General features: G+C 39.4%; 1 protein-coding gene across 4 annotated transcripts in view; it reads right to left on the bottom strand.

Annotated features, from left to right (window-relative positions):
- Positions 1-1,943: 1,943 nt before the first annotated feature.
- Positions 1,944-15,847, bottom strand: part of zbtb46 (zinc finger and BTB domain containing 46) — a 97,556-nt gene continuing 83,652 nt past the window's right edge. For 2 of the 4 annotated variants that reach the window (XM_047345622.1, XM_047345547.1), the window contains 2 exons: positions 11,207-11,249; positions 8,335-11,118 (listed from right to left, as the gene is read on the bottom strand). In XM_047345622.1, the coding sequence (XP_047201578.1) occupies positions 10,316-11,118; positions 11,207-11,249 (846 nt within the window). In that variant the 3' untranslated portion in view covers positions 8,335-10,315. Of the gene's footprint in view, positions 6,067-7,532; positions 7,709-8,334; positions 11,119-11,206; positions 11,250-15,847 lie in introns of those variants that run through there. The other 2 variants (XM_047345768.1, XM_047345686.1) reach the window with 2 other exon arrangements.

Raw genomic sequence — 15,847 nt, 5'->3', positions numbered from 1 at the left:
GTGTTTTTATTTATTTATTTATTTTTTCATTTTTTATTGTTAATAATACTTAACATGTTGCAAAAAAATAAATGCAACTAAATGCAACTGTCCTTCCATCACAAATATAATAGGCAGTTTGTTAAACAGTTTGAACAAATAGAACTGTATTACATTAAAACAGGAAGTTTGTTGTTCTCTGAGCTTTATATTCTCCACATTAAAACAATATACAGGGTTCCTGTGCTGTCAAGAAAAGGACTGAATTTCATTTTATTATTTTTCAAGTCTTAAGTTGAAATATAGAGAATGACAGGCTTTTTACATATCTTATTATTCAGATGATAATCTTTATGTTTGATTCACAACATAAGCTTAATTTTTAATCATTTGATTTTTTTTTTTTACTCTGAACCAATGAAGGCTATTTACTGTTTTTTTTTAAGCCTCTGGATCAGGGGATTCTAAAGTTCAGCCACAATTCAAGGATGGTATAAATAGCCCTAACCAGCACAAGAGGTTGATGCACAATTAAAAAAATTAATTGGAATGAGGTTTTCAATGATTCAAGGCCTTTTAGAAACTCTTAAAATGGAAAATATCAGGTACAACACCAAATATTTGTCTTTATTAACGCTTTTTTTGTCTCGTATTTTTTTTAAAATAATACTACAAACATTCAGCATTTTTTACTCAAAAACCATTCATTAAACTTAACTAAACACAGAAAGTGGTCTCAAAGAGTGAAACATATCCTGTTCTTGTTGCTAAAAATAAATGTAAAAATCTTTCTATACCAACAAAAAAGAAAACGATCCACCCCAAAATGAAGGGTATCGTATGCAGACGTGCAAATGTGTTTCTGATCTACAATGATTTCGAGATCCATGTGTTTGGCATCTAAACAGCCTTGTGTTTATACATATTTATCACAGTATAAAAATAAATTGTAATTTATTACAACATAAGACTTATAATAAACAAATTATTTTTTTATAACATGACCAATATGCATAATGCAAAATACTGTATAGATGTGAGAAATATATTGTAAGATCATGAAAATTCTAACATAGATATTGCTTGCACAATATATTTAACATTTAATGTTTTTCATAATACTACCCTTGCTTTTCTATTTAATGTTTTGCTTTAATTCCAACTTTCCATTTCTGTACTTACGATCGAGCTATATGGTTTTGGCGTGAAACAAAGGAAGAATATGTGGAAAAGAACCTCATGCCCACTGTTAAATACGATGGAGGGCATCACAGATGCTCCCCCTGATCTTTACTCAAAGGTCATGGAACCTTGTTAGAGCGCATGGCATCACAAACTCTCTAAAATACCAGGATATTTTTGAAAAATGTGGTAGACTCTACAGGAAAACTATGAGGGTTTGTCTTCCTTCGTTTAAGCAGGATAATGATCCCAAACATATGTGAGAAAATAAAAATCAACATTCTTCCTTGGCCATCTCAGTCCTCGGACCTAAACCCTATAGAAAACTGGTGTGGTGAGGTGAGCTGCGGAGGAGAGTGAATATGAATGGGCCAAGAACTTTGGATGATGCTGAGATATTGGAGAGGAATGGTTAAAGATCCATCTGTTTGGTGCTAAAACCGTGTGAAAACAGAAGGCTAAATACTGTCCAACTGGTATAAAGGGAGTTATTTAAAAATGTAACAGCTGGGGTGCCAATAACTGAGTCACCGGGGATTTAGTCAAAATTAAAAGTAGAATCTGTTTTAAGGCTTTTTTTTTAAATCTTCACCTGGGTTGCAACATTTCTGCATCTGTACACATTTACAAACTAAACAAAGACATTCGTCAAAGGATTTTTTTCGGTGGATTTTTTCTTTCTCTCTGCGTTCTTTGACTTGTCTATTGCGCCCCTTAGTGGACAATAGAAGGCAAGGCAACCCCAGTTTCAAAAAACAAAAAAAAAAGACAGTACACACTGATCACATCTCTACAGCAGCAATTTCAAAATTTATTGAGACTGATTGGATTTTGCAAATAATAATAATTAAGCTAATTCTTCCACTAAACATGAAGTTAGAAAGAGGCTTGGACGACTCGCAGGCTCGACCCAACATCAAAACAGAAGGCTTATGGTTGACCGTAAAAATGTTCTGTGACCAGTACTATCAATCAAAAAAATATCAGCACAAGAGCACTTAAATCTGCCCAAAAAACTAAACAGGTGTAAAAGCAGAACAGTTTTTCTTTTTTTTTTTTCGGATTATTTACCACATTTTGTTACAAACACAGGGTTATGATAATAATCATTATAAAGTCAGTATCATATTGAACAAATATTCCCAACAAAAATAAACAAACCTCAAGCTTCAAGTGCAACCCTTTACAAATGAAAGAACCTTTGAAACTTGAAAGAGTAAATAAATAATATATAATAGTAATATAAATTCATATATATGAAGGTATACACACATCACTCTTGGTAGAAGAACAAAATCTAAAGTAAAAAGCGGCAATTTTTTTGAAATATAGTATATAGATATACCCATATCTATGGCTTCATGATTTTCATGTGTGAGTCAAGCTATACAGGCTGAATGAGGATTGCAGTTTGTACATGTCAAAGAATACCCATATTCATTTGCAAAAAGAGCAAACAGTTCCAGTTTTGCATTGAGTGGAATGAGACCGCCGTGCGCAGATGCCGAAGATGTCGCTTTGGTATAACAAAAATAAAAACAGGCATGCACATTAAGACCACAGAATCAGGGCACAAAAGGTCATGGAAAAGAGGAAGGATATATATGCCCAGTTATGATTTGTCTTGTTAGGAGAAAAAAAAAAAAACATCTATCCAGAGATACGAATATTCATCTCATCTCGCAAGCACGCAGGTGAAAAAAAATGTCATTGAGGCACATATTGAGGGGTCGATGGCGGACATTTTCCTGAAGTACAACCCGGAATGAGGAAGAGAACATACAGCACAGGTCGTAAGAAGAGAGTAAAGTGTGGGGTGGGATCCGGGGAGGGATCAAACATACATCCAGATGTCTCTCATTGGCCATAACAGCACCACAGGACCGGGATTTGTCACTGATCATGGGCTCCTTCCACACCCATTACTAACATTCATCAAAATTTCTACCCCATTGTCTTTTTTAAACCCAGAAAAAAAGAACAGTTTGATAAATGGGTCAAAAACACAATGAAAAACAAAGCTGCTAGAAATGAAGAAAGCATCACAAGTTGTTCGGAGGTTTGATGAGAAGTACAGTCAATGGCACCTGCACCAGGGAGCCTAATGTGTGCAGCCATCACAGGCAACATGTTTCCCACAACATGTTACAGCTGTACTTTCTGTCCATTTTTTTGAAGAATCAAATCCAGACTGCAGACTCAACACACTCACATCAGAGATGTGTGTTTAGTCTGCAAACTGCCTTACTGTGTGTCATTTTAACTGTGAAAAAATAGAAATAAAACTCTAATCTGCTTGCTTTTAAGGATGCAGTCTTCTAAACCTAGCTGGTCCTCTCACACAGCCCTTCATTTTTAAGAATTAAAATAAAAAACATGTGCAATTCTTTAATGCAATTGCAATGAATAGTGACAAGCTCGTGGAAAAAAATAAAAAAATAAAATAAAAACAACCCAACAACGAAACTGTTTACCACGACAATAAAGGCAAAAAGCACACGTTAAAACACGGACTGCAAAACAAAAGCACTTCATGTATACAAAAGTACTAGATTGTTGTTTTTTTTTTCTTTTTTTTGGTTCCATTTTAATCATTTAGTGTACATTAGTGATGCAAAAAGCATAAGCTGAATAAATGTTTCAATCAATACCTAACAGAGGAGCAGGACAGTGAATGTGTTTTTTCCCCTTCAGTAGTTAAAAAAAAGCAAATATGACAAAAAAAAAATCGTAAACCGGCACAATAAAAAGTTGATAAAAAGCCCCATGGCTTGCTGTCCACAACAAGGCAAAGTATAAAAGCTTTCTTTTTATACAAGTTATAAAATATCAAATAAAAGAAACACACACGGTAAAGCTTAGCATCCAGCACTTAATAAGAATAATTAATAATAGTAACATCACAACAATAATCATAGTTCTGATATTCATAATATTAAGACAAGGCATAGGCTTCACTTGAATTGTCAACAACTTTTGCCAAAAAACTCAGAAATAATCTTAAAAATCAGTGTAGACTCTTTCTAGACGCCAGACCCTCATTCAAACGCACAGCCATCACACATCCACCCACACAGAAAGGAAAAAATGGTTCTCAATAAATAACAAATCAATATCACACTCTCTACAAATACTGAAATCTCTGAATTTCAAGCACAACGTTGATTCTTTTTCTTTACACCTTATGAAGCAGGAGAAACTGGAGCACTCAAAAAAGAGTAACCGTGAAAAGTGTCTGCATATTCTGTGTAGAGAAACTGGAATTTACACCTCTAAATAAGGAGGACATAAAATAAAATAGAATAAAAACAGCAACGAAAAAGGTGTGAGAGACTTGGCTCCCAGGTCCTAGCATCAAAAACTTCAGTGTGAGAGACAAGTGAGAGAGACAAAGAGTGTTTGTTAGTGTAAGGTAGTTCCACTTTGTGCTCACATTGACTTTGAGAAAAGAAACTTTTTATTTAAACTCTAAACTTTGTAAGAGCAAAGCTCATTCTCTGTCTCTCTCTGTCTCACACAGCCTTCATTTCACCTTTCTTTTACATCTTTATATACAAATCTCCAGTTTCTGTAGGAATGGATCCATATAAACCAGGTGGTGAACTTAAGAGAAGAAAAGATTAAGGACCCCACTGAAAAGGCATAGGCTCTATAAACAGCAATCTGCACAAGGATTCAGTGGTTTCTATCTGGCGCTAACAGTCAGAGAGGACATAAGGTACATCCTTAAAGGTAGGTGCGGTCACCGAGTTGTTCAGGTAAGTAAAGATCAGATCAAAAAATGTAAACCACGGGTTCAGGACTTTGATAGGAGTCAGTAATCATTAAAGTGCAAGTCTGTGGCAGTAGGACTCAAAAAAGAAAATGTGTCATTTGGGGCTTCGCAGTCCCCCACCCTGACACTCGATCTTTGCAGTAGATTTGGACTCTGGCTTTGAGACGCCCTCCTTCCTGGCTGTTTCACCCTTGCTCTGTCTGTGATCCTTGGTTTCTGCGATGATTGTGATGGCAAACATACAAAGTTGCAGTCTAGCACTGGCCATGTCCTTGGCAGCCTGATTCCTGTTGTGACAGAGCAGAAAACAGCTGGACTCCAGCCTGAACCCGCAAGAAGAAAAAGAAACACAAAAACACTGCATCTGAAGTGGAGGAGGTAAGCGGAAAAAAGCCTTGCACTCAAGCCATCTCTTGATTACTCTTCTTCTATGGCGGTCAAGCTTGAGAAAGTGTGTGTGTGTTTGTGTGTGTGTATGTGTGAGCGTGTTTGCGTACGTGTGTGTGTATGTGTGCATTTGAGTGTTTCGATCATTGTCGTGCATCACCCTACAGCATCTCCGTACAAAGGAAGGCCTGCCCACATTGGGTGGGGCGAGTGGGTAAAGTGAGCAGAGGAATCTGCCTGAGAGATCAGAGAAGATCTCCAGAGATTGGTTGACAAGCCACAAACAGGAGGCCTGACTTATTCTACGAGATCCAGGCAAAGTCCTTCTCACTCCCATTGTGCTGTTCCCCCTCCTGAGCCGAGGAGTTACTCTCCTCCTTCTCATTGTCCAATGCTCCATGTGCCTCGGCGGCCATCCCTGAGTCCTTCCACTTCCCTGCCTCTTCCTCCCCCTCTCCTAAAATCTCACCGTCCCCTTCCACCATCATTTCCTCCTCCCCTTCCCCATCACCATCACACTCCGCCTGGTCGTCGTGAAAACGATCCCCCGGATACAGCTCCTCCTCGGGGGAGATATCCCCGCCCGTCTCCCCGTTGTGGTCAAGCAATGCGGCCATGCCCCGGCCTGAGCAGTCAGCGCAAACCCCATGCCGCCGGGAGCCGTGTTTGATGCCAACGCTTGCTGCAGACATGAAGACCCGGCTGCACACTTTGCACACATACTTCTTGTCCTTGCTGTGGACCTGTGGGACGGAGACACACCATTCCATATTACACTCTGGATGATGGGTACTAGTACATCCCAACAAATTAAAATTTTATTAAAAAGTTATTAATTTCAGTACTTTATTTCAAAACAATGAAAGTCATATATATATCATATAGATTCATGACACATTGATATAAAAGCATGTATTTCTGCTAATATTGATTATTATGGCTTACAGCTAAAAAAAATTGAATATTACATATAACCAATTTCATGATCTATACAATCATGTGGATGGCTTGACAGTTGTCTAAGAAGTCCACACGAAGGGTAAGCCACAAAAGGTCATTGCTAAAGAAGCTGCCTGTTTCCAGAATGCTGTACCCAATCATTCATAGAACATTAAGTGGAAGGAAAAACTGGGGTAGCAAAATGTTTTCAGAGAATTGGGAAGAAAAACCCATTTAAGAGAAAGGGTGAGAGTCACAGTCCTCTTGAGGCTGCAGTTATCCTTGTAGCTTATGTGCCTTTTACTGACACACATTTTCCATCCACTCAACTTTGCATTGATGCACCCTAATGAAAAGAGTAAAAAAACGTGTCAGAAAAAAGTTTGGGGGAAATTCACAAGGCATGGACTGCACCTGGAGTCAGTGCTTGAAGAGCAACCGTGCAGAGACATAATCATGACATGGGCTATAACTTTCACATTCCTTATGTAAAACAACTCCTGAATCAGAGACAACATCCAAAGCATCTTTTCTGGACTAAAGAGAAAGGGTTTTCAGAGTCTGGGGGATGAGTGGAGATGCATAGAATCTAAGATTCTTGGGCCCAGTGTGAATTTGTCCACAGTCTGTGATGATGATTGGGGAGTTATCAGGGGACCATGTTGGTGTTGGTCCACTGTGTTTTATCAAGTCCAAAGTCAGCATAGTCATCAACCAGAACATTTTAAAGACCTCCATAGTTCCCTCTGTTGGCAATCTTAATGGAGATTTTGATTTTATTTCCCAACAGGACTTGACAATTGTACATACCACTAAAAGAATCAAACCCCAATTTAATGACCATGGTATGACTAACTCTAATTCCTTTAATAGCCAGCACACTGACTTGACCTAATAATAATCTACAGAGTATTGTCAGGAGAAAGATAAGAGACACCAGAGCCATCAATGTAGACAAGCTGAGGGGTGCTAGTGAAGCAACCTGGGCTTCCTTAACACCTTAGTACAGCCACAGTCTAATCACCTCCATGCAATGTTGCATTGACACAGTAATTCATGAAAGAATAGCCGCCACCAAGTATTGAGTGAGTATTATTTTCAATAAATGTAAGCCATAATAATCAAAATGAACAGAAATAACCCACTGAAGTACTGTATATCAATTTCAGTTTTTAAATTGAATAACTGAAATCAATACATTTTTCGATAACTCATGTACACCCGTAACAGGACACCCCCTAGGGGGCAATGGCTGGAAGATGGCACTCACCAGCGTGTGCCTCTTCATGTGTTCCCGTCTGGTGAACTTCTTGCCGCAGATTTCACATGGGTAGGGCCTCTCACCGGTATGGGAGCGCATGTGCCTCTTAAGGATGCACTGGTGCATAGCAGAGAAACTGCAGTAGGGGCACTTGAACTTTTTACGGATCACCGTGAAGTCATTCACTGCAAGGACAGAAAGGAGGAGGGCGAGAAAGAAAAGGAAGGAGAAAAAGATTAGATTAGAAAGAAAAACAAACATTACTTCTCTTTTCAGTTATTGCTTTTAATTAGCATCATGTGTTAGAAATATAACATCAATTCCCATGGTCATCCCAATCTCAGGCAAAGCTACAGTTGCCCTGGAAACAAGCTCTTCCTCCATACTAAAGCAATAAAGGCATAGCGATACTATAAACAGATGACACTACATTGAGTCTGCCTAAGGTGCTCTAGAAGGTCTCTAGTGTGGACAACGGGAACACAGACAAGAAGGCAAACACAGACAATGACAAGAAGATCAGCAACACAGAGAGGAAACTGTATTGTACAGTGACAGGTTTTAAAGGCACAACACACAGTACATATTCACTGTACAAACAAAAGAAGGGTCATCGCATGTAATTACCTCCATTGGCTTCAGCTCTCGTTAAACATTTGATGGCAAATAAAAAAGCAGAAGAAAAAGCATGCAAGGACAAGTAAACTGCACAACAGATTACAGTTTTCAGGTTCTGAAATAGATTAGCTCTCATGAATGGCTGTGTATGTGGGCAAAACACAGATGGAAAAAAAGGAGCTGCAACAAAATCTCAATTTCCAACCATAATTTAATCACAGCATGAAATCTACAGTTTTTAAAAAAGTACAGAGGTCTGAACAGTACATGGGTTTCAAAGATACATTGTTGAGTCTATATCTGGACATATCTTTCTGTACTTACAACACCTATGCAAACTCAGAAATACAACACCACAACCACTACGTCTACAGAATTCCCATTTAGTTCCTGAGTTCCATCAACCTGTGACTCTGTTTCAGCTGCAAAATGTGCTACCTGAAGATGGGATTTCATAAAGCATTTGGCAGTTGGGAGTTCCTTGTGCATTTACAACAGCAAAGGGACAAATTCTCCCATGGGCTCAAGTTTTGCTTTAATAAGGAGCAAAGATAAAAGCAGGTACATGCCTGTTTAATGGGTATGTTATTCAGTGTATGACTGTATATAAGAAACTTTTATGGGTGAGTTGTATCAAGACAATACAGCAGGAAAAAATGTATTGAACACACCAACTTTTTCTCAGTATATGTGTTCCAGATACTTTTATACTAAGTTATCATTACTTTTCAGTTAGCATGTTTTCATACTTAATTATTTTGTCCATCAATTTTATGACACCTAACTCAAGCTTTTGACCTAATTGTGCTTCTCTGTCTGTGTGAATTACCTGGGTTGTTAACATCTGAGAGGAATTTCATGTCAATAGCCTAATAATAATACATTTACTGAGAAAAACAGAGGTTTTTAATACCGATTTTTGCTATATCTTGTTCCACACCTGGTGTAAACTCAAAACAAGGATGTTTTGGGAGACACTGGTGTGAATTCACATTAGCAATGATTGTCAAGCTTATGTTCAGCCCAACTGCTGCTCACAACACAGCCCTCACCCCCTCCCTTATTATTATTCATATGCGTTTTTCCACTTGTCTCACTTGATTCCCCATTTTCTGCCCTGAGCACACCACAGTGCCATTATCGCTCTGCAGCCGTGTCATCACTGAGGTCCCTTGGTTTAACAGGCCTCTGCCCCTCGGCCCCCACTTCCATTTCAGATGTGGGGGTCAAGAGGTTAAGAGGGGGCCGGAACCATGGAGAACCGATAACTGCCCAGGTCCTGCCCCGCTCAGTCACTATGGCACTCACAGATCTGGGTCTAAGAAGGTGGCCAGAATAAAGAGTGAAAATGACACCAACCAATGCCCATCTGAGCTGCTGCTGGCCTATTGTTTTAGCAGGCTTTGTCTTCTTCAGCACATCTGTGCTCATCTGACAGCTTCTGACTCAATATAATTACTTCAGAGTGACTGCTAAAGATTAACGTCTGTAAGTCCATCTCATCTGGACCTAGCACAGAATTCTGGTATTTTTATAAGCTATTTTTCTATTCTATATAATATTAGTTGAGGTGCAAAAGTCAGATTTTCTTCAGTTTCTGCAATGCTGCAAAGTTCCTGTAGGTGGTGCAGTTGTTTGGGGTGTAACTCACAATGCCTGACAGGTATGAGCTCTGTTCAAACGTCTTGTGCGTGTAATGCATGGGTGGACACAAAGATTAAGATCTCTCTGCCTAAAAAGGAGATGAAAGCATAGTTACAGTGGTGACTAGTGACAGAGAGCCAGGCGAGTGGTTAAGGTTGAGGAAGTGAAAATACACCCCCTGTCTCTCCGCTCGGCAATGCAGTGAAATGTTATTCACCTGGTTATGGGTTCAATTAGTTCTTACTAAAACTAGTCAAACATTGCATAAATTATGGGTCAAAAGTTTATGAGTATTTAGTTCAACTCATTTTGCATAGCAATTGTGCATTTCTGACAAACTGACGTCAGTTTAAATGGGTTATTGTCACACAACAGTAATGGCAAAATAATTAATAAGACGTAAAAAAGTGCTCCACACTTCTGATTGTAAGAAATTCTACCAGTTTGAATGCATAATGCCACAAAGCATTTTTGGCATGAATTTTAAATTCAAGTGAAGGTACAATTCTAACTACAATGTATGAGTGGCTCTACAGGCCTTCCACGTCGATACTGCCATTGTAATTGTCAACTTTCAGGTGTTGGTTTAGCCGCCACAGCGGGTCTGTAAGCCCACCCTGAGACATTTCCATTCCAGGGCTGCCTCCCAGAATGGCTCCGGGCACCAAGGTCACCTGGCAGCACACTTTAACGTGCGTTGCCAAGTTCTTTTGGGTGCTAAAAGCCTTGGCACAGGCTGGGCAGGTGTGCCCTCTCTCTTTGGAGTGCACCGAGGACAGGTGCCGGTGCAGATCTGTGCGATCCCGAAAGTGCTTCAGGCAGTACACGCACTGCATCAGCTTCTTCTTGTAATGAATGGTTTTCTCGTGACGGTCCGCATTGGATTTGAGGGTGAAGCTGGCGGGGCAGTGGGAGCAGAAGTAGCGAGCTGGAACGGGCTCACCCACCACAGGATGGTAGAGAGACTGGCTGAAGAGGGGAGGCTGGGGCTGTGACTGGTGGCGAGGCTGGATAGGCTGGTGGAGAGGACTGGGCATGCCTGGCCAGTCCAGGGACAGGGCCATCAGAGACAGGGTGTGGTGGTACTCGTGTTCCCTGAGATGCTCCAGGCTGCTGAACAGCCGTTTGCACAGGGAGCAAGAGAGCCCCTGAGAGGAGAAGCCACCATGCTCTGGCAGGACTTTTTCCCCTGATCCAGCCTCCTCACCCAGCGCGAGCAGCCCTTTAGATCCTGTGCCAGCTTCAGACACTGATGCCTGCACTGATGAGCCACCGGCACAGCTTCCTTCGCCCATCTGATCCCTCTCGACATGGGACTGGTCACCTTCCAGAGTTGAAATAACAAGGAGGAAAAGAAAAACATACAAAAATGAAAATCCAATATTTTTGAGACAGTCCATATATTAACTTTTTAACTATACCTGTGCTGAATTCTTTCATGTCTTCTTTGTCCTTTATACCCTCCTGTAAACACAAAGTATACCGTTATGTGACACATTTATGCAATCTGTAAGGAATGTTGTATCGGCATGCAGATAACAGGAAGGTAGTACAAGCTGTGAAAGCAAACCTTTTTTTAACATGCAGAAAACACAGATATAAAGACATGAAAAGCTCAAAAAAAGGAAAACAATGCATAATATTGCAAACACAAGTTAATAATAATTAGAAAGCAAACACAGCAAAAACAGCAGTCTTACTGCACCTGTCTAATGGTGCTCATGCTGAAAAATATTGATATTATTAAAGGTATAGCTCAGGATTTTTAAAATTAAGTTTTGATGAAAGGTCACCTGCAGTTGATTACTCTCTATGGTATAAAGCTGGATTAGTTGGTCCTAGAGGTTAAAGCTGACAGCTAGTCAGAGAGGGACAAAGAAAAAAGCCAGGCTTCCAAAAAATTTTCAATTACAAAAATCATCATTAGAAAAATGTTTGATTTTTCTGGCAGTTTTTACAACATTCTGAACATTTCCTTGCCAAACATGTAGTTCAGTTATTATTATCTGTATGTTTCACAGATTGTGAAACAACATGATGCTGAAGTTGACTTTTATTTTGACAGTGTGCTAAAAGACTATTTCAGTGTCAATGCTTTGCTTGCCATCCTCAGGTCAAGTTTAAAACCCTGATTGAAGAAGGTCTACAGCCAAAAAAGTAGTGAAAACACCTTTTTTTAAAGTTTTGGTTTCAAATTGCCTAAAACAGTGAAGGACTTTGACAAAACCTGAGTTTTGACAAGTCATATCAAAGATAAAAGATATATGTCAAAGCCCCTATATTTTACATGAAATTTTACATGAGGAATAAATCCTGGAACATCTTATCAGTTTATGCAAATGCTGTTTTAGAAACCTTAAAACGGTTGACAAATTTGTATTGTGTGGTTGTTTACGTATAAGCAGAGGATTATTTACAGTTAAAACACAGGAAGGTGGTTGTGCACCACCAATGACCTTCCTGGGTGAAGCACATACTGAGAACAAAAAAGGTAAAGCCTTTTTGGTCAAAGCAACTACCCTGCAGAACAGTGTAAAAATCAATAAAACAGTGTTCACCAACAAGACTATGTTGCTTTTATATTAAAAACAGTTACTCTGTCTTCACATGTTCTGTTCTTTGTAGCCCTGTAGCTACCAAACATTTTAATAATCAAGCACTCTATGTAAAATTAATTGAAGAATCAAATATAAATGTAATACACCAGGCTTCTTGTAGCTTTTTTTATGGAGTTTGTCTATTTAAATTTATTACAACAACAACAAAAAAAATCAATAAGAACAGCTATGCCTCCTTTTTCCCCATCAGAACTGAATCTATCTTTAAGATTGGATGGATTTAATTATCCACTTCTAAACTAGATCTATTTGTCTTGTGAAGTGGCTTGAAATTAAAGTAGTTGTGAACTGGCCCTGTATAAATAAACTGGATAATTCTGTAAAACTTTTCACATTCGCATGCACACGCATTTCCAAGCCCAACATCTTCAGTCGATTTAAAATTCATTCATCATTTATATATCTGAAACTCTCGTGGGACTTTTTTTTCATACTGAAGCCACCGCATATGAGCTGTCAGGGTGTCTTCAGCATCAACTTGAAGGATTTTGTTCTTTCTCATAAGATCCCAGAATCTAACAGGTATTTAGAGAAAGACTAACCAAAAACTGTTTGTTCCCAACCTTTTTGTCTGTTCTTTTTGAGAAATATTTATTTGGCAATAAATTTGTGATTAGGTGTGCTAATCATAGATTCTAAATTTGAAACTTGAGATTCCTTAATCTGTCAGCTTCATTAAAATGGGATATAATTTCCTCTCAGAGGTTGTAAAGGCACTCAGAACCACTGGACTGTTCCATCTGTAGTGTGCATTACTGAAGGTCCCCAGTTGACATTGGAGAACAAACTTACAGTTATACTGCAGTTTGTGCTTGATGATACAGGACACTGCATCTGCTTGATTCTCTAACAGTAAGGACTTCCATGGGTAAAACTATTTTAGGAATCAGAAATATGTCTATCTGTAAAGTTACTGTTTTTATTGTGCTATTTTACTAAGCTGATTCAGTTAGTGCCCCAACGTGAGACGTTCTGGGTCTTTTTCGCCAGTCATCCTCCCATTTTCATAATTTTTTCTCCATTACACTCAATGTTTTAGTAATTTAGGCATTTGAGGAATCATTAAGGGCCCTTAAGGACCCTGTGTTTCTGGGTGTATTTCTCATAGGAAGATCACTTTTGGCATACTACCTCCGTTACCTTTGAAAAATAAGAATCAGTTTCAGTTTAAATAACGATCAAATGCAAATATGACAACAGTTTAAATATTCATAATATTTCATTTGCATAAACCGCAAATTTTTTTTGTTTTAGACTGGAGTTCTCTTAAGATAGTAAAAATCCACTTTGGTCTTTGGCTCTCTTGTGCTAACCCTTAGCTTTAGGTCCCGGGACCAACTAATCTATATTTTACGCTACAGTAAACAAGAGAGGTAACTACTGCAGGTTACCTACATCTCACATCAAAAATTCAAAACTATCCCTTTAATATCAGGGTGAAAAGAGTTAGTGTCCTGCATGATTTTGATCCTTGCTTCAATGCCCCTGAATGAATGGGTTGAATGACCTCCTTGCATGTCATCAAGTTCTGCAGTGGCCTGGTAATGAACCATTTGAATCAGGTATGTTGAACCAAGAAGGGCTCTAAAACATGCAGGATAACAGCCCTTAAGGACTGACTTTGGACACTACTACTTTAAAACCATCTATCTGATCCTGAGAAACCTTTTGAGGTCTCAGTAAGGGGCAGCCAAAACCCATCCCATCCTTCTGCACCAGAGTAAAACTCTACCCCCGTCTATCCACTCCATCCCAGTGCCATTCCTTCACCCCCGCCTATTTGCTCAGCTCCTTCAGTCTTCCTCATCCTCCTCCTCCTCTCTAAGAACAGAACACCATACACTGGGCAAACAGATGGCTTGTCCGTAGAGATAGGGAGGCTTGTTGGGAGGCAGGTCCACTGAAATCTGCTCCTAAATGCTAAATGCTCACTCGCACTGGCACAAAACACACACACTCACCCACTCTCCTTCTCACGCATGTGTGTATGTGTGTGCGTGTGTGCGTGTGTGCGTGTGCGCGCACACACACACACACACACACAGAGCAGAACAAACAATTTCCTGAGCCACAAGACCAAACCTCTCTTTGTCTTCTAGTATTGATTCTACTCGGTCTCATCACACTACCTTTGCCCGTTATCTGCTATCTCTGGGTGCATGCTGCCATTGTGACTAAAGATGTCATCTCTGATGTAACCACTATAAACTACATTATCTCTAATACCATGCAAAGACTCCTTGCTTCAAGGCAAACTCAGGTCTAGCTATATTAAAAGACTGCCTTAGAAAGGAGGCTAGAGGAAAGGGTGACAGCGATCTGAAACAAACTGAGAGCTTTGTTAACTTCAGTGCAGCAGGAAATATAGCAGATTCAAACAAAAAAGAGGCACAGAGAAGGGCTGCATGAGATACAGAGGGGTTGCAGGATGAAAAATTATCCCATATCAACTCATTTTTTGGCTCCTCTCAAGAAGGCATAGGCCGGTATGAGATTCTCAAAGTATGATAACCTTAGCTTAAAGTGCCACTGTTTCACAGTATTATGTCACTATTATAAACAGAAAAGCTGCAATGTTACAAACGGAGAGTTGTAATAATTTTATCTATATCCATACATAATTGTTTTCTTCAAGTTAGGACTGGATGGCAGGGGGTACAGGTTTAACAGAGAAATTCCTCTCCAACTCATTTGGAGGTATCCCAAAGTGTTTCCCAGACCTAAAGAGAAGTATGGTGTCTCCGGCAAGTTCTGGGTGTGTCATGAGGTCTCCTCCCAGTAGGACATCTCCAGAAAACCTCAGAAGTGGAGCATTCTGATTAGATGCCTGAATTCCCTCAAGTGACTCCTTTCAGTGTGCAGCTCCACACCTAGCTCCCCCTGGATGTCGGAAAACCTCAACCTATCTTTATGTCTGAGCCCACAAATGTAAGAGTAATTTTCAGGTGTTTATTGTGGAGAATATTGCCATTATCCTATTTATAGAGTAACACTGTGACTATAACTAGCTGATATTAGCTGGTTAATTAGTCAGGCTCCCTGCTTGAGCAGCCACCCAGCTGTTAGCTACTTTGCAGACAGGCTGCGCATAGCTTGCCAACTGTAGTTTTAAAGCAACAAATTACCTCAAATAAATTGACAATTGGAGCTCCTTTAGTTTCCACACAATAACTGAGTGTTTTTAGCAAACTGAAATATTTTTGAAAGGCTGAATTTGTGTTTCTTGTAACCAAGAAAAAGTGTAATATCCTTCTTTTCACCAGCTTTCAGGCAGTGTGCAGTAACAGATGGGGGATGGGGAGTATGACATTACTATGAGCTCCATCAATTTGAGAGAATATTCCAATTGCTCTGGCACTTTCTGTGGCATCTAATTTCATTTTTACCCATAGTAATGGTACAACTAAACAATGTTGTAGTTTTGAAGGCATATTTTTTAAAATA

The sequence above is a fragment of the Girardinichthys multiradiatus genome, chromosome 1, assembly GCF_021462225.1.
Source record: "Girardinichthys multiradiatus isolate DD_20200921_A chromosome 1, DD_fGirMul_XY1, whole genome shotgun sequence".
NCBI lineage: Eukaryota > Metazoa > Chordata > Actinopteri > Cyprinodontiformes > Goodeidae > Girardinichthys > Girardinichthys multiradiatus.
The sequence above is the reverse complement of the archived record's forward strand: the minus strand, read 5'-3'. Positions and strand labels throughout refer to the sequence as shown.